The sequence below is a fragment of the Aquarana catesbeiana genome, linkage group LG04 (genome assembly GCF_042186555.1).
Source record: "Aquarana catesbeiana isolate 2022-GZ linkage group LG04, ASM4218655v1, whole genome shotgun sequence".
Lineage (NCBI taxonomy): Eukaryota > Metazoa > Chordata > Amphibia > Anura > Ranidae > Aquarana > Aquarana catesbeiana.
Genome location: NC_133327.1, coordinates 9,388,062 through 9,414,099, shown reverse-complemented (window position 1 = coordinate 9,414,099; position 26,038 = coordinate 9,388,062). Strand labels below are relative to the sequence as shown.

The window sequence follows — 26,038 nt, the reverse complement described above, 5'->3', positions numbered from 1 at the left end:
AGGGGGTTTCCAGATTCCAATAAGCCCCCCACCCACCAGAGCCTGGGGTTGTCGGAAGAGGCTCTTGTCCCCATCAACAAAACAACCACCCCCCCCATGTTGAGGGCATGTAGCCTGGTATGGTGCAGGAGATGGGGGAGGGGGGCGGCGCTTGCTCGCCCCCCTTTTCCTGACCTGCCAGGCTGCATGCTCGGATAAGGGTCTGGTATGGACTGGGGGGGACCTCATGCTGTTTTAAAAAAAAAAAGGGTATCTGTTTTGCCGGGAGTCGGCAATACATTACAGCCACGAGCAAGTTTAAATGACATTTTTTACTTTAGAAATGTCATTATTGCTGCGGGATGTTCTATACATCGCACAGATGCACCACTCTACAGGCAGACTTAGGGGGCCCCACCCCAGACACGATATTTAAAGGAATATTTCATTTTGATTGTTTTACTTTAAGCATCATTAAAAATCACTGCTCCTTTAAAAAAACTATAGTTTTAAAAACTTTTTTTTGCATTGGTACATGTCCCCTAGGGCAGTACCCAGGTCCCCATACTTTTTATGGCAATAACTAGCTTATTAGATTGTAAGCTCTTCTGAGCAGGGCCCTCTTAATCCTCTTGTATTTTATTGTATTATAACTGTATTGTCTCCCTTTTATATTGTAAAGTGCTGCATAAACTGTTGGCGCTATATAAATCCTGTATAATAATAATAATAAGCCTTTAAAATGAAGACTTTTCATGTTCGTGTCCCATAAACTTTAATAGGGTTCAAGATGTCCTGGTGCGAGCCGAACCGGGGGGGGTGTTTCGGCCCATCCCTAGTGTAGGGTGGTCTGAGAAGGAGAGATAAGGTGGTCTGAGGAGGAAAAGGGAGGTGTGGGGCGGTCTGAGGAGGAGGAAAAGGGAGGTGTGGGGCGGTCTGAGGAGGAGAAGGGATGCGTGGGGCGGTCTGAGGAGGAGAAGGAAGGCGTGGGGCGGTCTGAGGAGGAGAGGTGAGGTGTGGAGTGGTCTGAGGAGGAAAATAGAAAGTGTGGGGTGGTCTGAGGAGGAGAGATGAGTTGTGAGTTGTGGGAGGGTCGGAGGAGAAGGGAGGAGTGGGGTGGTCTGAGGAGGAGAGATGAGTTGTGAGTTGTGGGAGGGTCGGAGGAGAAGGGAGGCATGGGGTGGTCTGAGGAGGAGAAGGGAGGCATGGGGTGGTCTGAGGAGGAGAAGGGAGGCATGGGGTGGTCTGAGGAGAAGAAGAGAGGCATGGGGTGGTCTGAGGAGAAGAAGAGAGGCATGGGGTGGTCTGAGGAGGAGAAGGGAGGCATGGGGTGGTCTGAGGAGGAGAAGGGAGGCGTGGGGTAGTCTGAGGAGAAATGAGGCATGGGGTGGTCTGAGAAGAAATGAGGTGTGGGGTGGTCTGAGGAGGATAAGGGAGGCATGGGGTGGTCTGAGGAGGAGAAGGGAGGCATGGGGTGGTCTGAGGAGAAGAAGGGAGGCATGGGGTGGTCTGAGGAGAAGAAGGGAGGCATGGGGTGGTCTGAGGAGAAGGGAGGCGTGGGGTGGTCTGAGGAGAAATGAGGCGTGGGGTGGTCTGAGAAGAAATGAAGCGTGGGGTGGTCTGAGGAGGAGAAGGGAGGTGTGGGGCGGTCAGAGGAGGAGAGGTGAGGTGTTGGATGGTGTGAGGAGGAGAAGGGAGGAGTGGAGAGGTCTGAGGAGAAGGGAGGCGTGGAGTGGTCTAAGGACAAATGAGGTGTGGTCTGATGAGGTGAATGGAGGTGTGGGGTGGTCTGAGGAGGAGAAGGTAGGTGTGGGGTGGTCTGAGAGGAGAAGGTAGGTGTGGGGATGTCTGAGGAGGAGAGATAAGCAGAGTGGCGGTGAAGTGGCCTTTGTATTTACCAAATATGAGGAGGGAGAGCCCAGTGCAGAGAATAGAGCGGGGAGGGAGCTGCATAGAAAATGTATCGCTGCCCTCTTGAGGGTCACAAAATAAATCAGTACCCCTCTGGTTACCCTGACCCTGTGAGTCTTCTGCCACCTCTGTTACCCTGGGTTCAAACATTTTTTTCCTTAAATAGCAGCAACAATAAAGAAATACACCAAAATTGATTAAATCAGAAATAGTTTACTCAATTAGATGAATGGAAAAGAAATCAAAGAGTCAACTTGAGCTTACACCTCAAAATGTTGTTTCCCAAAGAATGTTATGGATAGCGAAACAATTATCACCTCTAAGATTCAAACATTCAACAGTGAATACTATAATGTGCACTACATTGTGGCCTCATCATACACACTGGCTTCCCAAGCCGTTACTTACGAAATAAAGAAAACTTGCAGGGAAAATGTAATTTTTTGGGCTTTATAAATGCACTTATTGCTGCAGCAGTTTCTATACACAGTACAGATGTACCACTTTACAGGTAGACTAAGGGGATCTCCCAGGCACTATATTGAAAGGAATTCTTCATTTTTATGCTTTCACTTTAAGCATGAATAAATCACTGCTCGTTTAACCACTTGCCGACCGCCGATATACATCGACAGAATGGCACGTGCAGGCAAATGGGCGTACCTGTACGTCCCTTTAAATATGCAGCCCAGCGGGCACGCGAGTGCCTCGGGCCTTGTGAGTGCGCCCGAGGGTCCCGGGAACTCGATGTTCGCGGGCAGCCCGCAATTGCGGTCGGCAAAGGCAGAACAGGGGGGTGCCTTTGTAAACAAGGCATTTCCCTGTTCTCCCCAGTGACATGTCAGGGATCTACTGTTCCCTGTGATCGGGAACAGTGATCGCTGACGTGTCACTGGTAGCTCCTCCTCCTCACAGTTAGAATCACTCCCTAGGACACACTTAACCCCTTCAGCGCCCCCCTAGTGTTTAACCCCTTCACTGCCAGTGTCATGTTTACAGTAATCAGTGCATTTTTATAGCACAGATCACTGTATAAATGACAATGGTCACAAAAATGTGTCAAAAGTGTCCGATGTGTCCGCCATAAATTCGCAGTCACGATAAAAATCGCAGATCGCCGCCATTACTAGTAAAAAAAATAATAATAAAAATGCCACAAAACTACCCTCTATTTTGTAGACGCTATAACTTTTGCGCAGATCAATCAATATACGCTTATTGTGATTTTTTTAACCAAAAATATGTAGAAGAATACATATCGGACTAAACTGAGGAAAAAATTTGTTTAAAAAAAATTTGGGATATTATAGCAAAAAGTAAAAAAGTGTTTTTTTTTTTGTTTATAGCGCAAATAATAAAAATCAAATACCACCAAAAGAAAGCTCTATTTGTGAGAAAAAAAGGGCATCAATTTTGTTTGGGTACAGCGTCGCACGACCGCACAATTGTCAGTTAAAGCGACGCAGTGCCGAATCGCAAAAAGGGGCAGCCAAATGGTCTGGGGCTGAAGTGGTTAAAAATTACTTTTTTTTTTACAAACGTTTTCATTGATACATGTCCCCCAGGGCAGTACCCGGACCCCCATAACCATTGTATGCCCAATTACTTTTTCACGTTCGGGTCCCATAGACTTCAACTGACCCTAGACTGGGGTTCGTAATTCGGTTCCGAATTTTTGCAATGTTCGAAAGTTCTGGTGCAAACTGAACAGGGGACCATTCGGCCCATCCCTACTACACCCCCCTCCCCCTACACTACCCGATACAGCACTGTACTACAATCCAATACTACACACCCCCGCCCTACACTACCCGATACAGCACTGTACTACAATCCCATACTACACACCTCCATCTTACACTGCCTGATACAGCACTGTACTACAACCCCATACTACACACCTCCACCCTACACTGCACTACAATCCCATACTACACACCTCCACCCTACACTGCCTGACACAGCACTGTACTACAATCCAATACTACACACCTCCATCTTACACTGCCCGATACAGCACTGTACTACAACCCCATACTACACACCTCCACCCTACACTGTACGACAATCCAATGCTTCACACCCCCACCCTACACTGCCTGATACCGCACTGTACTACAGTCCCATACTACTCACCTCCACCCTACACTGCCTGATACCGCACTGTACTACAATCCCATACTACACACCTCCACCCTACACTGCCTGATACCGCACTGTACTACAATCCAATACTACACACCTCCACCCTACACTGCCTGATACCGCACTGTACTACAATCCAATACTACACACCCCCACCCTACACTGCCTGATACCGCACTGTACTACAATCCCATACTACACACCTCCACCCTACACTGCCTGATACAGCACTGTACTACAATACAATACTACACACCCCCACCCTACACTGCCTGATACCGCACTGTACTACAATCCCATACTACACACCTCCACTCTGCCTGATACAGCACTGTACTACAATCCAATACTACACACCTCCACCCTACACTACCTGATACAGCACTCTACTACAATCCAATACTACACACCTCCACCCTACACTGCCTGATACAGCACTGTACTACAATCCCATACTACTCACCTCCACCCTACACTGCCTGATACAGCACTGTACTACAATCCCATACTACACACCTCCACCCTACACTGCCTGATACCGCACTGTACTACAATCCAATACTACACACCCCCACCCTACACTGCCTGATACCGCACTGTACTACAATCCCATACTACACACCTCCACCCTACACTGCCTGATACAGCACTGTACTACAATCCCATACTACACACCTCCACCCTACACTGCCTGATACAGCACTGTACTACAATCCCATACTACACACCTCCACCCTACACTGCCTGATACCGCACTGTACTACAATCCCATACTACACACCTCCACCCTACACTGCCTGATACAGCACTGAGCAATGTACTACAATTCACTATTACTTTACACTCATTTTTTTAATACCAAATATACAACACACACTTTCCATTACAACATGCACATACAGTATATATTTCCTGAAGCTAACTGTGGCTTAAATGAAAATATAGAGAAATTATGGGCTAATTTATCAAAGCATTTTGCAAACTCAAAACCCTAATTTTCACGGAAATTTCTCCACTCGTTCAAATACATTACATTATTGATAATAATATTGATACATTGGAATACAATTTACATATTAATAGAGATACATTAGATTAGTGATGAATAAAAGTGATGCATTTGAATAACTTTCCTTATTAATAGTGATAGATTATCATAATGATACAGCAGAGCAGTAATTGTTCATAATAATGATACTTCGGAACAGAATAGTTTATATAACAATGATACATGAGAAAGAAAGGAAATGAGACTTTGAGAGGCAACTCAACCACCAATAATCAGTATAAAAAAATCATTTATTGATATAGTATCAATAAATGGTATCAATAAATTTTTTTTTTATACTGATTATTGGTGGTTGAGTTGCCTCTTAAAAGTCCAATTTCCTTGGGGGGATTTCTTTCTTTCTCTACTTACACCGGGATGTTGACAACCAACACCAGGTTTTTCGATAGTGGGAACATTTAGTTATAACAATGATTTATGGTTATAGTGTTCACCGATGATGGAAAACCACGGCCGTTTGTGGTGCTCACAGTGCTGGAGGAGATGTAGGAAGTTCCCGGGACCCCTGGAAACCAGCTTGGAGTGGGTATAGGGCGGAAGTGACGTCACCTATGCACCTATGCATCTCTTCCAGCCCTGTGAGCACCGCAAGCATCCGTGGATTTCCATCATCAGCAGACAGGATACTATGACCATGCAGATTTGGATTTGACATATTACAGATATGTACTTTTAACATGTGAAGTGTTATAAGATCTTTTAATAAACTGTTTGCAAATTGCTGCACATAGATGGAGCTTTCCTGTCTTTCTTTACTGGGTTCACATGGGAGTGGTGGGGAGAAACGTATGCGATTCAGACATTCCTGTTAAAATTGCATGTGATTCTTAGCAGTGCGCTTTGAGCCCATTCATTTTGTATGGGCTCAAATCGCACTGGTAAAAAAAAAAAAAAAAAAAAAATTAAATCGATGCAACCCTATCGGTGAGCACAGCACCTGATAGTAGGAGACACTTTACAGATGTATGGATTATATATGCATTATATATGGTCCTAGATCCACCAATCAGAATGCCAGTGATGCTGCTAGTCTTGGGGTTAAATGTGTCACACCTTCTGATTTTCTTTACACATCTTTATACAACCTTCCTTTACATATAATGCAGCTTGGAGGGAGTCAGTGAAGGCGCAGATGAAGGTGTGGAGGTGTCGGATTGGGATACCCAACTCGTAAAATGAGATTTTCCCAGCCTTGTAATCCAGATTTATTCTGACTTTGTTTATTAAAGAATTACAAGCTAAAGTGGTGGATTTGCAGTTATGTTTTACTGATAATTCGTTAGACTTAATCTCCAGACACCAGGACATGGAATTATCTCCAATATCTGCCTGCCTTGATGTCCTGTCTATACTGGAGTAACACAACCCAACTCTACAGTCTGATGATCCCCCAACATCCACATCCCAGTAATGTCTCCCTGAGGAGAAACACTCACTGCTCAAAACCTGACATTCTGACAGTCCCCCGAATCTCTCTGATGATTGAGAACGATTTAGGTTTTCAACCACCCTGTGTGCGGTCTTCCTATCATCTGAAATATATAGATATTTATGAGCTGTGTCTTCATCCAGTGTTATATCTGCAGGTTCAGGTATATTTATCCCTTTATTTACCCCTGTTATTATATCCAATAATCCTTTATGTAATAGGGGCAAGATCTCAGTCGCAGTCAGATCCCCCCCACCATGAAGGAGTTTATCACGTCTCTCTTTGTCCTCCTCATCTCCATCCTCAGTATCACACAAGTCACCTTTGTCTGATTCCTGTAAAACACTTAGTGGATCTGTCATGTTACGTATCTCCTCAATGTGATGTATCTTTCTGGAAAGCTCAGCCTTCTTTATCTCCAGATCCTTGATTAAATCCGAGATGGGAAAAGAAACAATATCTGCCTTCCTGGCTATCTCAATATGAACTCCTCTCTCCAGGATGTCCAGTTGTCTCCTGATGTCTCTGAATAGGATGGTGACTCTCTTGGTTACACTGTCTATACTGTCTTGTACTTTTCTTTTGTACTTCTGCAGACTCTTGATGCTTTCCTCCATCTCCTCTCTCTTTTTCACCAATTCCTGCAAAGCATCTGTCAGGCTTTCCTTCCTCTTCTCAGAGGCCTCCTCCAGTGCCTCCACCTGGTGTCCCTGATGGTCTCCATGCAGCCTGCAGGACCCACAGAGACAGACCGAGTCCTCGGTGCAGTAATACTCCAGGATCTTCTCATGAACGGAGCATTTCCTGTTCTTCTGGGGAGTGGTGAGGTCAGATAGGACATGTTGGGATGACTTGCTGTGGACTCTCAAATGGTCATCACACAGAGAAGCTTCACACAGCAGACAATATTTAACAGCAGGTATAGGAGAGTGAATACAGTACGTACAGATCTGTTTTTGGTTCTTCTCCTCCGTCTTCTCTGGCTCTGTAGATCGAACGCTCTCCACTATGTTGCACAGTGTTGTGTTCCTGCCAAGACTAGGACGCTCGTAGAACCTATCTCTGCATTCAGGACAGTTATAATAGTCAGACTCCTCCTGTGTATCCAGAACACCTTCTATACAGTCCTTGCAGAAATTGTGTCCACATCCCAGTGTCACAGGATTGGTATAAATGTTCAGACAGATGGAACAGTCCAGCTCCTTCCTCGAAACAGAGAACGCCATCGCTGACTGCAGAAGAGAGAAACGAATCTAAGTAGATGTGTGTCAGAAGGAGGGAGTCAGGGGAGGATTTATTGATATACTGTATCTCTGTGTTCAGAACAAGAGGGAGTGAAGGGAGGGGAGCGATCTGCTGATCACACTGTCCAAGATTTTACAGTTATACAGCTTTCCTGCTGATCTGTTTGTCATGCATAGGGATATACTAAATGGTTGGAATCATGAACCCTCTGTGCAGCCTGGATGCTTGAGGGTTAGAGATTTCACCCATGCAGGGTACAGCCTGACCAAGTACAGGAAAGCACTGGAGACAAAGATCTGGAAAAGCATGGACTACAAGAATGCCAGGAGTTGTGTGCAGCACTGGGCTGCTGGGTTTACAGGCAGGCAGGAATACTTGTAAAAGACACTTCCAGCACGAGGCTGCTGGGATCACCAGGAGAACAGGAATATTGTAAAGCAGTGTGTAGGTGGAGTAGAGCACGGTGCGGTGGCAATAACACACAATACGATGCAAAGAACTTACAGTGCCTTGCAAAAGTATTCACCCCCTCCCTTGGCATTTTTCGAGTTTTGTTGCCTCACAACCTGGAATTAACATGGATTGTTTGAGGATTTGTATCATTTAATTTACAGAACATGCCCACAACTTTGAAGATTTTTTTTTTTTTATTATTGTGAAGCAAACAAATAGGACAAAATAACAGAAAAAGTCAATGTGCATAACTATTCACCCCCCTAAAGTCAATACTTTGTAGAGCCACCTTTGCGGCTATCACAGCTCCAAGTCGCTTTGGATAAGTCTCTATGAGCTTGCCACATCTTACCACTGGGATTTTTACCCATTCCTCCTTGCAAAACTGCTCCAGCTCCTTCAAGTTGGGTGGTTTGCACTTGTGAACAGCAATCTTTAAGTCTGACCACAGATTTTCTATTGGATTGAGGTCTGGGCTTTGACTAGGCCATTCCAACACATTTACATGTCTCCCCTTAAACCACTCAAGTGTTGCTTTACCAGTGTGTTTGGGGTCATTGTCCTGCTGGAAGGTGAACCTCCGTCCTAGCCTCAAATTACACACAGAGTGGTACAGGTTTTGCTCAAGAATATCCCTGTATTTATCACCATCCATCTTTCCCTCAACTCTGACCAGTTTCCCAGTCCTGACTGCTGAAAAACATCCCCACAGCATGATGCTGCCACCATCATGTTTCACAGTGGGGATGGTGTTCTTTGGGTGATGTGTTGGGTTGGGTTTGCGCCAGACATAGTGTTTTCTTCGATGGCCAAAAAGTTCAATTTTAGTTTCATCAGACCAGAGCACCTTCCTCCATACATTTTGGGAGTCTCCCACATGCCTTTTCGCAAACTCAAAACGTGCCATTTTGTTTTTTGCTGAAAGTAATGGCTTACTTCTGGCCGCTCTGCCATAAAGCCCAACTCTATGGAGCGTCTGGCTTATTGTCATCCTATGTACAGATACTCCAGTCTCTGCTGTGGAACTCTGCAGATCCTCCAGGGTTACCTTAGGTCTCTGTGCTGCCTCTCTGATTAATGCCCTCCTTGCCCGGTCCATGAGTTATGGTGTGTGGCCGTCTCTTGGCAGGTTTGCTGTTGTGCCATGTTCTTTCCATTTGGTTATGATAGATTTGATGGTGCTCCTAGGGATCATCAAAGATTTGGATTTTTTTTTTTTATAACCTAACCCTGACTTGTACTTCTCAACAACATATGGAGGACAGACCATATTGGCCCCATAAAGAATGAGGAAGGACATCTGGTTACAAAGGATGGGGAGATGGCGAAGGTATTGAATTTATTCTTCTCCTCAGTCTTCACGAGTGAATCGGGGGGCTTCAGTAACCAAAACTGCAGTGTTTATCCTCATGACACAACACAGGAAGCACCTACATGGTTAACAGAGGACGGAATTAAAATTAGACTTGAGAAACTTAACATTAATAAATCACCGGGACCAGATGGCTTGCATCCGAGGGTACTTAGGGAACTCAGTCAGGTGATTGCCAGACCGTTGTTCCTAATTTTTACAGACAGTCTATTGACTGGAATGGTACCAGCTGATTGGAGAAAAGCCAATGTAGCACCAATATTTAAAAAGGGCCCAAAAAACATTCCTGGGAATTACAGACCAGTTAGCCTAACATCAATAGTATGTAAACTCTTATGCCCCGTACACACGGTCGGACTTTGTTCGGACATTCCGACAACAAAATCCTCGGATTTTTTCCGACGGATGTTGGCTCAAACTTGTTTTGCCTACACACGGTCGCACAAAGTTGTCGGAATTTCCGATCGCCAAGAACGCGGTGACGTCAAGCACGTACGACGAGACTAGAAAAGGCCAGTTCAGAACCAAGCGCGGCACCCTTTGGGCTCCTTTTGCTAATCTCGTGTTAATAAAAGTTTGGTGAGAGACGATTCGTGCTTTTTCAGACTCGTGGCTTTCAGATCGTTTTCTGCCATTCAGTTTGTGCTTGTGGGTTTGTATCTGCTCTTCAGTGCGTGCAGTCAGTTCGTATTGGAGTTTTCTGTGCGATCTTGTCCGCTCGTTGCTGTTTTTCAGGTCGCTCTTCACAGGCCTTGCTGTTCTTCAGTGCGTTCTGTTACTTCGTTCTGAGCAGCCGACCGTTTTCTAGCCATGTTTCGTATGCGTACTCCTCGTAGAGTTCGTGATGTGCGGGGGCTTGGTGTTGGGGTCCTGACCTTGACACAAGTCCAGTCCATGAACAGGGTGGGGAGGAGTTCATGGACCAAGAATTGGTTGCTTCAGCGTGACCAGTTCTGTCACATGCCTTTGCTCCGTGAGATCCGTGAGAATAATCCTGATGATTTCAGGAACTTTCTCAGGATGACGGACCCCGTGTTTCACCGTTTGTTGGCTTCGCTGACCCCCTATATCAGCAGGCAGGATACCTGCATGAGGCAAGCCATCACTCCGGAGCAGAGGTTGGTCGCTACCTTGCGGTATTTGGCCACAGGGAGAAGTCTGCAGGACTTGAAGTTCTCGACAGGCATCTCCCCCCAGGCTCTGGGTATCATTATCCCAGAGACCTGTTCTGCCATCATCCAGGTCCTGCAGAAGGAGTATATGAAGGTAAGATTTTTATCCTTTAATATCACATTTTATTGTATTGAATGATTGATAATATATTGTATTTCTTTCCTCATTCCCTAATTACCATGATTGTAATATGCTGTGAATGTCCCCTTTGTCCTCATGCATGCTGGATTTTTATGTAATTATTATTTTTGGTCCTTCATACATATTTGCCCTTCAATAACCTCCCCAGCATGGTGTCTCCTGCCCTATATTCACCTCATGTAGTTACTTAACAATGTATTTTATCAGCTCCATAGTAGTGCTTTACCCCAAACACCCCCTAAAATGTTTTGAAATGTTATTTTTGATTTAAATTCAGGCAGAGTGGCAGAGGCTTTTTTTTGTGGTGTCCCCAAATTTTTTGTAACCCTCCCTCCCCCAACTGCTAAGTCAGCTGATCCCAATTCTCTATCCTCAATCATCTATCTGCTGACTTTGCCAAACCCATACACACTATACCCACCTCTTTAGTGCTCAGATTTATGGATGAATTCCCCAAAGCATGTAGTGCAAGGGCCTGCCTGTATACTTTCCAATGGTACTGTTTAAAGTTCTTGGATCCTATTATGATCTTGATAGGTAATAGCAGAATGTCCAAATGTGCTCAAATGTGTACAGTGTGTATTTATATCTTTGTATTATGACACTTCTTACCTGTCCAGTGGGCTGTCAATAGTGTAACTAAGGAGGGGCTGTTCCAAGTAATACCCTGTATTTAGGCATTCATCTCTCAATGAAGTGAAGAGGGTTACCTGTCCAAGAGTTCCCCCCCCGTATAATGTTAGAAATGGCCCATGAGAGGGGGGGGGGGGGGGGATATGATAGGTGTACCTTATACTTTGTTGTTGTTAAATTCCCCTTAATAAATGCTATCTGATGATGACGAAACACGTCTGGGAAGTTACGCACTGACGTCACCACGCTTCCGGAGTAGAGGACGGGCTCCGTTTGTTTGTATGCCGGCCGGCTTTTTGTACACGCGATTTTACTAACTTAACTGTAAGTTACTACTTGTTTTAAAATAAATACTAGAAAGATTTTACACTATGGTGAGTTCTTCTTCCTTCTGGGTCACCCGTGGCTTTCGTGATGGTGATATGTGGCAGCGCAATTGAATCTGGAGTTTTACCCCCCATATGAACATCGGGAGTGCCAGCAAGCTGAAAGGCCTTGGCTGGGCTAAAGCCACTTGCCCTTTTACGCTTGCCATCTGGTAAGCAGGTTTTAACTACTAGGGTGGATTGTCACTACTGCTTCAAAATACACGGTGGCGGTGCTGTTTATTCTGGAAGGATTTCAATATCTCTCTGATGTCATTTGCATAGACTGTTTAGTTTGAGCGCAGCTTTCCTTTTTCTTGAACTATCTGGAGGTTGCCCCATAATGTTTGTGTCTAATCTGCTTGCCAGGTTTCTGTGAAAAAATAGTAATGTTTATTGTTTTTTCCTCAACAGTTTCCTTCCACGCCGCAGGAATGGCAGACTGTGGCCTCTCACTTTGCCCAGCGGTGGGACTTTCCTAACTGTGGAGGGGCAATTGATGGGAAACACGTCCACATCGTCCCACCACCCAACTCGGGGTCGTACTATTATAATTACAAGGGGTTTAATAGTATAGTGATGTTGGCGGTGGTGTCGGCTAATTACGACTTCTTGTATGTGGACGTGGGGAAGAATGGCGGATGTCCGATGGTGGAGTCATCGCCCAGACGGAGTTCTACAGGCGTCTCCAGAATGGCAGCTTGGACTTGCCACCTCCAGAGGACAATGTTGAAGGTCTCCCATTTGTGTTCGTTGCTGATGAAGCATTTGCGCTGGGGGACCACCTGATGCGGCCATTCCCGATGAGGACCCTCACCCCGGAACAGAGGGTTTTTAATTACCGGCTGGCCAGAGCCCAAAGAGTGGTGGAGAACACATTTGGAATCCTGGCCAGCCGGTTCCGATTATTTATGACACCCATCCATATGGCGGAGTATAAACTGAACCATATAATACTTGCCTGCTGTGTTCTCCATAATTTTCTACGAAAACATTCAGCCAACTATGCTGGCTCAGTTGGGCCTGAGGCCGGAATCCCAAATACATCAACAATGACGGCACTTGAAAGCGGCCGTCCTGGCTTGCCCTCCCTGAATGCCCGTGATGTCCGGTTACGATACCTGGAGTTCTTTGCGGGTAGGGGGGCTATCAATATGCCAGACAATCTGTGACACCTTTTTCAAATAAAAAACAACCAAAAGAAATTCTTGGTGGACATTTACTGCTTGTGTTTGTTTTAGCTGACCCTGACAGAAATGTGTTGAGTGCAGAAAATGTCGTGATTGGGTAACCTTATAAAAAACAGTGTTGGCTGGTACTTCCTAAATGCAAAAACACATTTCACTACAAGTGCACTTGCAACTGCACTGAACCTGCACTTGTAGTGCAAAGAGGATTTGCCCTTAGGAAATAACCCCCATTTGTGCATAAAACAACAATTACATCACCCCAAAATATGCGCATTTACCAAAGGTTTTTAAAACAAACCAACATGTTTGTTGTATAACAATGTTTGCAGTAGCATTATGAAAAATCAAAATATCCATTTCAGATAAAACAGGCCTGTGTAAAACCAACAAGAAATCCAAAAAACTTGAACTTACAAAGTTCACATTAGGTAAAACCTGAAGGCTATATCAGACATCAGTATTTAGGAACTGGGTTTAATCTAGCGTTCAGATAGGGGGAAATCACCCCTGGAAAAGCCAAATTTGGAAGATGCACACCAATTTACGAATGGCAACATGTGCTATCTGCCATCAGGGGGGATCAAGGGACGTGTTTTGGGGGAGAAAGCCTTTCCTCAATGCGACTTTATAATTGAGGAAGGTGTTGCACCCCCAAAACGCGTCCATTGATCTCCCGTGATGGCAGATAGCACATGTTGGCACACTGTGTGCATCCTCCAAATTTGGCTTTTCTAAACATTTTAAAAATTTTTGGAAGATTGGACCACAATAAAACAGGTGATTTTGTGGGGTTTAAATTCGCCCCAAAACATCAATGATGTTATTATTTTTTTTAATAACATCACTGATTTGTTTCTGGATGTTTTGCAATTGGAGATTACACCCCATGATCTCCCCGATAAGTATCTGGGCACTTTCTGAAGTAAAGCGTTCAGGATCCCTCACATCACGATCACCTTAAAGAGATAAAGAACAAAAAAAAGGTCTCAAAAATCTGCCACCATCCATCTCGTTTACCTGAGTCTGTGGTCGCAGACACTCACCTGTTGTGGTGCCAATCTCCACCACGTCTTCTTCTTCCTCCTGCTCTTCTTCTTCGTTTGGGGGTATTTCACCTTCTTCCATAGGTGGGGGGTCTGTGGTCTCCTGGGATGAGGAGTGTCCTCCGAGTCTTTTCTCCCCTATGTAAAACAAAAATGGTATAATTAGCACACAGATATTTGATGGCAGAACTAGAAATAGGAAACATTGCTTGGAAGTGAGGTACAATTGTCTATTTTAGCCGAGTTCCAAGATGTATATTTTTTTTATTGCCCTTTGTCAAGCTGCAATACTTTACATGTTTGGTACAAGCTTCACAGATGTAGCCCCCCCTATAGTATACACTGGAGCACCTGTGTGCCTCCCTAATAAAAATGGTGTTCTGGGGTCCCACACTAGTGCTCCAGTGTCCAGATGTGAAAACAGCTGCTCAGTGTCCTCTCTTTACACACAATCTAGTTGTCATTTCATTCTAGTAACAAACCCATCTACACAAACAAATATTTGGCATCCAAGTAGGCCCCAAAAAAATGTGTGAAAATGCATATGGCCTAAACAATGGTGTTCTAGAGGCCGAAATAAAAATGTTTGATACGAACGAATAATGGGCCCATGAACATTAAAGTTGCCCTTTTAAACGTTACAATTAATAAAAGCATATGGAGCAGAACGAACGTAATAAAGACAGAAAGAATAGGAACACAGCACAACTACTTACTTTTTTGCAGCACTCTCCGGATCGTTCGGTACTGCTCTGGCTCTCTCAACTTCAGGTCCGACCACCGCTTCCTGAGCTGATCTTTAGACCTTCGTACCCCGAAATTCCTCTCCAGACTCCGGACCACTTTACCAATGATTTTGGCCTTTCGGATGTTGGGGTGGGGGTAAGGCCCATATTTTCCGTCATAGTCGGACTTCCTCATGATGTGTACCATCTCCAACATCTCCCCAAACGACATATTTGTGGCCTTAAAACGTCTCCTTCTGGATCGGGACGTGCCTGGATCCGGGCTTTCCTCCTCCTCGTTGCTAGAATTAGCACGCACCTGCTGTAACTCTGCCATCATGCTCTTCACCCACTGCGCCGAACGAAAAGGGGCGGGGAATACACTAGAAAGAACGTCAGGGGCGGGCGGAGTTACACGCATGCGCAGTGTGTATAAAGCGTAACACGCGTGCGTATTACGTACGATCTGTGAGCGGAGGAAGGAGCATTGGACGCGCCGATCGTAAGAACGAAGGTAAGAGACAAACTTGTGCCTATACTGCTTCTAGATTGAGGCCTATATTGTAACAAGATTAGGAGAGTTTTGTCTGACATTAGGCTTTGTCTTGTGTTGTGTCTTGCAGTGAACATGGATATCTTAATGAGAGATACTGACTTCATGTCACTATTCATTGATATGCTAAGTGAGCTGCCCTGTCTGTGGGAGATTACCCACCCCCATTTCAAGAACCAAGCAAAGAGGAAGGCAGCACTGGAGCAATTGTGTGAAATTGTGAAGCAGGTGATCCCCACGGCAGACATCACTTATTTAAAGATTTTCATTGGTGGCCTGAGGAGCACATATCTGAGGGAGCGCAAGAAAGTCCTGGATTCACAGAGATCCGGAGCAGCAGATGACATCTATGTCCCCAGGATGTTGTACTATGACAGGCTACATTTTCTGGCAGGCCAGACTGAACCCAGGCCATCCCTCTCCAGTCTTCCTTCCACGCTTCCTTCCCCCCTGGCTGAGGCTTCTGACGCCCAACCTGGGCCTTCCAGGCCACATGTGGAGGAGCCCAGATTGAGCCAGGTATAGCATTTCTGTAAATATTTCTGCTTGTCCAATCAATGATGTGAACTAGATGTTAGTTTGGAGTACTAATTTAGGATTGTGATTGATGATGCAAAACATTACAACTATGTCCCTTTTTCATACACAGGGAAGTCTCAGCCAGGAGGTGGCCGGGCCGAGCCGGCTGGCTGATCTGCAGGTCCCTCCACCCCCCCTGAAAAGAGAAAGTGGCAGTAGGACGAGTGCCCTAGAGGAGGCGACTATCAGATTCTTTTGGAGGGCTACAGAGGTCCTGGGAGCACCACACACCAGGCAGGAGAACTTTGCTGCATTCATAGCCTATAAAATGCAGAGGATGGAGGAGGGCCAAAAAGCCATGTGTCAGGCCCTCATATCAGAGGCTCTGGAGAAAGGTATGAGGGGCCAAATTACACCTCACACACAGCTTTGGGATGGTCCTCCTCCTCCTCCTGCAGGTCCTCCTCCTCCTCCTCCCTCTCCTCCAGGTCCTCCCAGTCCTCCTCCAGGTCCCCCCAGTCCTCCTCCTCCAGGTCCCCCCAGTCCTCCTCCTCCTCCAGGTCCTACTCCTCCTCCTGCCACATCTCCAACTGCACAGCCACAGCCCGGAAGGAAGCGTGGAAGGAAGACCAGACAGTGATTGGCCTGGGTCCAGTCTGGTCGGCCAAAAGATGCAGCCTCTTGTGGTATCACAGCCTGGGGACACAGATGTCATCTGCTGCTATCCAGATCTCTGCGAATTCTGGACCAGACTGCCCTCCCTTACATATGGACTCCTCAGGCCACCAATTTTGATGTTCAAGAATTGATGTCTGCCGTGGGGTTCCCAGGCTTCGCTAATTTCAGCTGTTGATCCAGTGTTGCCTTCCTCTTTGTTTGGTTCTGATCCCTTAATAAAGGATTTTTGTTTTGAATTATACTCTCCTATGTGTTTTACTTCAAAAATGACAGTTTGTTTGTGAGGATTCAGGTACATTTCAAATATACAATGTGAAATGAACAAGGGACACCAACAACAAACAATCTCCTGGAGATTAAATAATAAAAGATATCAATGGTGTTGGGGTAACTTGCCACACAAAACACACACAAAAATATTCTGTAGTAAAAATAAAAATAACATTGAACAAAGATCAGCCTTGAAAAAAATCCAAACATTAAAGAAAAAAAAAGGCTTAAAAACAAAAAAAAAAAAAAACATAAAAAATATAAAACTGTCAGATGTGACAACTAATAACAATATATTGAGGGAATCCCACTAAAAAAACACAAATAAAAGTTTGTGAGAAGTGTGTGTGAATATGAGCAGCAAAACTACTTAATTCTTGTCACATTATAAAGAAGAAGAGAGTGCGCTGTATTAAACCATTTTTTACATTGCAGCGTGACGAAAGTGCTGTATCCATTGCGAACGCTAAGTTTACCAGAACGAGCTGTCCCGTGTCGGAATTTCTTCTGAGCATGCGTGGCACTTTGTGCGTCGGAACAGGCCACACACGGTCGGAATTGACGCGATCGGATTTTGTTGTCGGAAAATTTTATCTCCTGCTGTCCAACTTTGTGTGTCGGAAAATCCGATGGAAAATGTCCGATGGCGCCCACACACGGTCGGAATTTCCGACAACACGCTCCGATCGGACATTGTCCATCGGAAAATCCGACCGTGTGTACGGGGCATTAGAGGGGATGATAAGGGACTATATACAAGATTTTAGTAATAAGAATGATATCATTAGCAGTAATCAGCATGGATTCATGAAGAATCGTTCTTGCCAAACCAATCTATTAACCTTCTATGAGGAGGTGAGTTGCCATCTAGATAAAGGAAGGCCCGTAGATGTGGTGTATCTGGATTTTGCAAAAGCATTTGACACAGTTCCCCATAAACGTTTACTGTACAAAATAAGGTGCGTTGGCATGGACCATAGGGTGAGTACATGGATTGAAAACTGGCTACAAGGGCGTGTTCAGAGGGTGGTGATAAATGGGGAGTACTCAGAATGGTCAGGGGTGGGTAGTGGGGTTCCCCAGGGTTCTGTGCTGGGACCAATCCTATTTATTTGTTCATAAACAACCTGGAGGATGGGATAAACAGTTCAATCTCTGTATTTGCAGACGATACTAAGCTAAGCAGGGCAATAACTTCTCCGCAGGATGTGGAAATCTTGCAAAAAGACCTGAACAAATTAATGGGGTGGGCGACTACATGGCAAATGAGGTTCAATGTAGAAAAATGCAAAATAATGCATTTGGGTGGCAAAAATATGAATGCAATCTATACACTGGGGGGAGAACCTCTGGGGGAATCTAGGATGGAAAAGGATCTGGGGGTCCTAGTAGATGATAGGCTCAGCAATGGCATGCAATGCCAAGCTGCTGCTAATAAAGCAAACAGAATATTGGCATGCATTAAAAGGGGGATCAACTCCAGAGATAAAACGATAATTCTCCCGCTCTACAAGACTCTGGTCCGGCCGCACCTGGAGTATGCTGTCCAGTTCTGGGCACCAGTCCTCAGGAGGGATGTACTGGAAATGGAGCGAGTACAAAGAAGGGCAACAAAGCTAATAAAGGGTCTGGAGGATCTTAGTTATAAGGAAAGGTTGCGAGCTCTGAACTTATTCTCTCTGGAGAAGAGACGCTTGAGAGGGGATATGATTTCAATTTACAAATACTGTACTGGTGACCCCACAATAGGGATAAAACTTTTTCGCAGAAGAGAGTTTAATAAGACTCGTGGCCACTCATTACAATTAGAAGAAAAGAGGTTTAACCTTAAACTACGTAGAGGGTTCTTTACTGTAAGAGCGGCAAGGATGTGAAATTCCCTTCCACAGGCGGTGGTCTCAGCGGGGAGCATTGATAGCTTCAGGAAACTATTAGATAATCACCTGAATGACCGCAACATACAGGGATATGTAATGTAATACTGACACATAATCACACACATAGGTTGGACTTGATGGACTTGCGTCTTTTTTCAACCTCACCTACTATGTAACTATGTAACATTGTCCCTTACTTGTTTGGAGAGTTCCTTGGTCTCCATGGCAGTGTTTGGTTAGTGGTGCCTCTTGATTAGGTGTTGCAGCCTCTGGGGCCTTTCACAAAGGTGTGTATATGTAATGACAGATCATGTGACATTTAGATTGTACACAGGTGAACATCATTTCATTAATTATGTAACTTCTGCAGGTAATTGGTTGCACCAGAGCTTTTTATGGGCTTCATAACAAAGGGGGTGAATACATACGCACATGCCAATTATCAGTTTTTTATTTCTGAAAATTTTTTTTAATGTATATATTTTTCTAATTTTACTTCACCAACTTAGACTATTGTGTTCTGATCCATCATATATAATTCAGATTAAAAAAACATTGAACTAAAGGCTGTAACGTAACAAAATAGGTAAAAAAAAAAGGGGGTGAATACTTTTTGCAAGGCATTGTATATTGTAATAACTAATGCAAAAACAATTAACAGTAAACCCAGAGGGAAGACAGCCAAATCAGGGCCTCTCATGGATTCCAACAGCATGTAGAGAGCAGGTCCCAGCCGAACTGACAGCACCTGTTAGGAGGGGCAGAATGCAGCCTGGCTGTTTCATGCCCAAGTGGGAAGATGTCCAGAGGAATTGTAATCCCTATGCTTTCCCCCTTGTCAGGAACCTTTCCCAGTCACTAGTTCTGTCCCTAAAAAAACGGGGTACCTGTCCCTACTCTACCCACTCGCAAATGCGTGCCAAGCCTGGTAGCCAGGGCCTTAAATAGACTTTGCCTGACTCAAGATGGCTGCCAGAGTCACATGGAGGAGCAGCATACAATCAAATAGCTTCCCAAGTGACTTAGGAATCCATAGAGGAACCAGGTTCCTCTTGACTTCCTCTCCAACTGCAGTGCCGTTGTGGACGAGTGCCACCCAGTGGGGGCCCGTCCATAAGGGAAGCACAGGTGCCGCCCGTCCATAGGGGGCACATGGGTGCCGCCCATTAACCACTTGCCACCCGCCCACCGTCAAATGATGGCTGGGCGGTGCGGCTCTCGTTCTGGGTGGGCGTCATATGGCGGCTCCCAGATCGGGCGCGCAGCGCGGCAGACGCGGCGTGTTGCTAGGACACGGCGCAACCCGGATCTCTGTGTCGAAAAACAGTCGGTCACATGTAAACAAGGAGATGTCAGTAATCGGCGCTCTTCGCCTCTCACTGACAAGAGTGTGAGGAGAGCCGATCAGCGGCATCTCCTCACAGAGGACATGTAGGGATGTAATCAGGGCCCCGATTACAATAAAGCACCCACAGTGCATCTTCATCTGCTCTGATTTGCTCAAAAGGCAGCAAAAAGAGAAAGGTCCACATGGCAAGGGCAATATACAGAACAGTAAAAAGGGGGGTTCCCAGCACCCCCTTTTTTTTTGGCTGGCTAGGCTGAACATGTGCTGGGGACCCGTTTTGCACTGTTTTGTGTATTGCCACACCTAGGTGCAGATTTTTCTTTTGTCTAACTTTAATCCTTTTGTTGCTAGGGCCAAACAATAATGCATCCGACGAAATGGTGAAAAACTACAGTACTCAAAATTGTCCATAGGTGGCGCTTTTAAAGCCTTTATAGCCAACAAGTTTGGCGCTAACAGTAAATGCTGGCCTTAGAATGATTGCTCCCACTTCGATGTGTGTGGTAGGATCTAGTATGTGTGGTGGAATAATTGGATGTGTATACACCCTATGCGCATGTTGGATTGAAGGTGGGGGGTCTTTTAAAAATCTTTATTTTTATTTTAAACCTAATTCTTTAAACTTTTTATTTTTCTTTCCAATGTCCAGGTAAATGATGATCTAGCTTCTGATGACCAACAGCACTGTGTTTAATCGCTCAACACCTCTCTTGGTAACTTCAGGTCCGTCGGGTGGCATGATTGACTGTGGATTACATGAGGGGCACTTTTTTTTATTTTTCTTTGGTTCTTACTTTTTGACACTTTTTTTGGTGATTGGGTACAATGGTGATCACATAGGGAGGGGGCTGGGATTTGTGGGCCTTCTTGTTAAAGGGGGCTTTCAGATTCCGATAAGCCCCCCACCCGCAGACCACTACAGCCCAGGGTTGTCGGGAAGAGGCCCTTGTCCCCATCAACATGGGGACAAAGTGCTTTCAGGTGGGGGGGAGCAGAGCCCCCCCCATGTTGAGGGCATGTGGCCTGGTATGGTTTGGGGGGGGTGCTCGTCCTCTCCCCTTCCCTGATCTGCCAGGCTGCATGCTCTGATAAGGGTCTGGTATGGATTTTGAATGGGGGGGGGACCCCACGCCGTTTTTTTCCTTTATTTTTTTTACCGCCACTTTTTTTTTTTTATTCAGCTGTCAGCGGGGAAACTCATTGACAATTGATGACTCATCGGTTGTTAAGGACCGGGACCAGGAAGCCGGGCGCCGCGTCCTTAACAACCAGCTTACACTGCGTCCTAATTGGCAAAGCTTTTTGCCCGAACTCATGCTAGGGCCAAACCGTTCGCCCATCCCTAAACCCAATACTACACACCTCCACCCTACACTGCCCCATACAGCACTGTACTACAATCCAATACTACACCCCCCACCCTACACTGCCTGATACAGCACTGTACTACAATACTGCACACCCCCACCCTACACCGCCTGATACAGCACTGTACCACAATCCAATACTACACACCTCCACCCTACACTGCCTGATACAGCACTGTACTACAATCCAATACTACCCCCCCACCCTACACTGCCTGATACAGCACTGTACTACAATACTGCACACCCCCACCCTACAACGCCTGATACAGCACTGTATCACAATCCAATACTACACACCTCCACCCTACACTGCCTGAAACAGCACTGTACTACAATCCAATACTACCCCCCCACCCTACACCGCCTGATACAGCATTGTACTACAATCTAATACTACACACCTCCCACCCACCCTACACCGCCTGATACAGCACTGTACTACAATCCAATACTACACACCTCCACCCTGCACTGCCTGATATAGCACTGAGCAATGTACTACAATTCACTATTACTTTACACTTTTTTTTTAATACCAAATATAAAACACACACTTTTCATTACAACATGACCATACATTATATATTTCCTGAAGCTAACTGTAGCGTAAATTAAAATATAGAGAAATTATGGGCTAATTTATCAAAGCATTTTGCAAACTCAAAATCCTAATTTTCACGGAAATTTCTCCACTCGTTCATATATATTAGATTATTGATAATAATAGTGATACATTGGAATACAATTTACATATTAATAGAGATACATTAGATTAGTGATGAATAAAAGTGATGCATTTGAATAACTTTCCTTATTAATAGTGATAGATTATCATAATGATACAGCACAGCAGTAATTGTTCATAATAATGATACTTCGGAACAGAATAGTTTATATAACAATGATATATGAGAAAGAAAGGAAATGGGACTTTGAGAGGCAACTCAACCACCAATAATCAGTATAAAAAAATCATTTATTGATATAGTATCATTAAATGGTATCAATAAATTATTTTTTTATACTGATTATTGGTGGTTGAGTTGCCTCTTAAAAGTCCAATTTCCTTGGGGGGATTTCTTTCTTTCTCTACTTACACCGGGATGTTGGCAACCAACCACGGCCGTTTGCGGTGCTCACAGTGCTGGAGGAGATGTAGGAAGTTCCCAGGACCCCTGGAAACCAGCTTGGAGCGCACACGTGGGTATAGGGCGGAAGTGACGTCAGCTTGGGGGGGGGGGGGGACCACCTATGCATCTCTTCCAGCCCTGTGAGCACCGCAAGCATCCGTGGATTTCCATCATCAGCAGACAGGATACTATGACCATGCAGATTTGGATTTGACATATTACAGATATGCACTTTTAACATGTGAAGTGTTATAAGATTTTTTAATAAACTGTTTGCAAATTGCTGCACATAGATGGAGCTTTCCTGTCTTTCTTTACTGGGTTCACATGGGAGTGGTGGGGAGAAACGCATGCGATTCAGACATTCCTGTTAAAATTGCATGTGATTCTTAGCAGTGCGCTTTGAGCCCATTCATTTTGTATGGGCTCAAATCGCACTGGTAAAAAAAAAACAAAAATTAAAATCGATGCAACCCTATCGGTGAGCACAGCACCTGCTAGTAGGAGACACTTTACAGATGTATGGATTATATATGCATTATATATGGTCCTAGGTCCACCAATCAGAATGCCAGTGATGCTGCCAGTCTTGGGGTTAAATGTGTCACACCTTCTGATTTTCTTTACACATCTTTATACAACCTTCCTTTACATATAATGCAGCATAGAGGGAGTCAGTGAAGGCGCAGATGAAGGTGTGGAAATGTCGGATTGGGATACCCAACTCATAAAATGAGATTTTCCCAGCCTCGTAATCCAGATTTATTCTGACTTTGTTTATTAAAGAATTACAAGCTAAAGTGGTGGATTTGCAGTTATGTTTTACTGATAATTTGTTAGACTCAATCTCCAGACACCAGGACATGGAATTATCTCCAATCCCCGCTTGCCTTGATGTCCTGTCTATACTGGAGTAACACAACCCAACTCTACAGTCTGATGATCCCCCAACATCCACATCCCAGTAATGTCTCCCTGAGAAGAAATACTCACTGCTCAACACCTGACATTCGGAGTATCTCCCGAACCTCTCTGATGATTGAAAACGAATTAGGTTTTCAACCACCCTGTGTGCGGTCTTCCTATCATCTGAAATATATAGACAATCATGAGCCGTGTCTTCATTCAGTGTTATATCTGCAGGTTCAGGTATATTTATCCCTTTATTTACCCCTGTTATTATATCAAATAATCCTTTATGTAATAGGGGCATGATCTCAGTTGCAGTCAGATCCTCCCCACCATGAAGGAGTTTATCACGTCTCTCTTTGTATTCCTCATCTTCATCCTCAGTATTACACAAGTCACCTTTGTCTGATTCCTGTAAAACACTTAATGGATCTGTCATGTTACGTATCTCCTCAATGTGACGTATCTTCCTGGACAGCTCGGCCTTCTTTATCTCCAGATCCTGGATTAAACCCGAGATGGGAAAAGAAACAATATCTGCCTTCCTGGCTATCTCACTATGAACTCCTTTTTCCAGGATGTCCAGTTGTCTCCTGAGGTCTCTGAATAAGTTAGTGACTCTCTTGGTTACACCGTCTATTCTGTCTTGTGCTTTTCTTTTGTACTTCTTTAGACTCTTGATGCTTTCCTCCATCTCCTCTCTCTTTTTCACCAATTCCTGCAAAGCATCTGTCAGGCTTTCCTTCCTCTTCTCAGAGGCCTCCTCCAGGGCCTCCACCTGGTGTTGCTGATGGTCTCCATGCAGCCTGCAGGACCCACAGAGACAGGTAGAGTCCTCGGTGCAGTAATACTCCAGGATCTTCTCATGGACGGAGCATTTCTTGTTCCTCTGGGGAGTGGTGAGGTCAGATAGGACATGTTGGGATGACTTGCTGTGGACTCTCAGATGGTCATCACACAGAGAAGCTTCACACATCAGACAAGATTTAACAGCAGGTACAGGAGAGTGAATACAGTACGTACAGATCTGTTTTTGGTTCTTCTCCTCCGTCTTCTCTGGCTCTGTAGATCGAACGCTCTCCACTATGTAGCACAGTGTTGTGTTCCTGCCAAGTGCAGGACGCTCGTAGAACCTATCTCTGCATTCAGGACAGTTATAATAGTCAGACTCCTCCTGTGTATCCAGAACACGTTCTATACAGTCCCGGCAGAAGTTGTGTCCACATCTCAGAGTCACAGGATTGGTATAAATGTTCAGACAGATGGAACAGTCCAGCTCCTTCCTCGCATCAGAGAACGCCATCGCTGACTGCAGAAGAGAGAAACGAAACTAAGTAGATGTGTCAGAGGGAGGGAGTCAGAGTAGGATTTATTGATATACTGTATCTATGTGTGCAGAACAAGAGGGAGTGAAGGGAGGGGAGCGATCTGCTGATCACACTGTCCAAGATTTTACAGCTATACAGCTTTCCTGCTGATCTGTTTGTCATGCATAGGGATATTCTAAATGGTTGGAATCATGAACCCTCTGTGCAGCCTGGATGCTTGATAGAGGTGTGCTTAGAGATTTCACCCATGCAGGGTACAGACTGACCAAGTAAAGGAAAGCACTGGAGACAAAGATCTGGAAAAGCATGGACTACAGGAATGCCAGGAGTTGTGTGCAGCACTGGGGTGCTGGGCTTACAGGCAGGCAGGAATACTTGTAAAAGACACTTCCTGCACCAGGCTGCTGGGCTCACCAGGAGAACAGGAATATTGTAAAGCAGTGCGTAGGTGGGGTAGAGCACGGTGCGGTGGCAATAACACACAATACGATGTGAACTTACAGTGCCTTGCAAAAGTATTCACCCCCTCCCTTGGCATTTTTCGAGTTTTGTTGCCTCACAACCTGGAATTAACATGGATTGTTTGAGGATTTGTATCATTTAATTTACAGAACATGCCCACAACTTTGAAAATTTTTTTGTTTTATTATTGTGAAGCAAACAACAAATAGGACAAAATAACAGAAAAAGTCATTGTGCATAACTATTCACCCCCCTAAAGTCAATACTTTGTAGAGCCACCTTTTGCGGCTATCACAGCTCCAAGTCTCTTTGGATAAGTCTCTATGAGCTTGCCACATCTTACCACTGGGATTTTTACCCATTCCTCCTTGCAAAACTGCTCCAGCTCCTTCAAGTTGGGTGGTTTGCACTTGTGAACAGCAATCTTTAAGTCTGACCACAGATTTTCAATTGGATTGAGGTCTGGGCTTTGACTAGGTCATTCCAACACATTTACATGTCTCCCCTTAAACCATTCAAGTGTTGCTTTAGCAGTGTGTTTGGGGTCATTGTCCTGCTGGAAGGTGAACCTCAGTCCTAGCCTCAAATCACACACAGAGTGGTACAGGTTTTGCTCAAGAATATCCCTGTATTTAGCACCATCCATCTTTTCCTCAACTCTGACCAGTTTCCCAGTCCTGACTGCTGAAAAACATCCCCACAGCATGATGCTGCCACCACC

The 26,038-nt window shown here is 45.0% G+C and overlaps 2 protein-coding genes across 2 annotated transcripts; both read right to left on the bottom strand.

Annotated features, from left to right (window-relative positions):
- Window positions 1-2,083: 2,083 nt before the first annotated feature.
- LOC141139039 (E3 ubiquitin/ISG15 ligase TRIM25-like) lies at window positions 2,084-9,952 on the bottom strand. Its single transcript, XM_073624815.1, has one exon. The coding sequence runs from the start codon at window positions 7,757-7,759 to the stop codon at window positions 6,152-6,154; it is 1,608 nt and encodes a 535-aa protein (XP_073480916.1). The 5' UTR covers window positions 7,760-9,952; the 3' UTR covers window positions 2,084-6,151.
- A 9,253-nt stretch (window positions 9,953-19,205) lies between these two features.
- LOC141139038 (E3 ubiquitin/ISG15 ligase TRIM25-like) lies at window positions 19,206-25,180 on the bottom strand. Its single transcript, XM_073624814.1, has one exon. The coding sequence runs from the start codon at window positions 24,828-24,830 to the stop codon at window positions 23,223-23,225; it is 1,608 nt and encodes a 535-aa protein (XP_073480915.1). The 5' UTR covers window positions 24,831-25,180; the 3' UTR covers window positions 19,206-23,222.
- Between the last annotated feature and the right edge of the window lie 858 nt (window positions 25,181-26,038).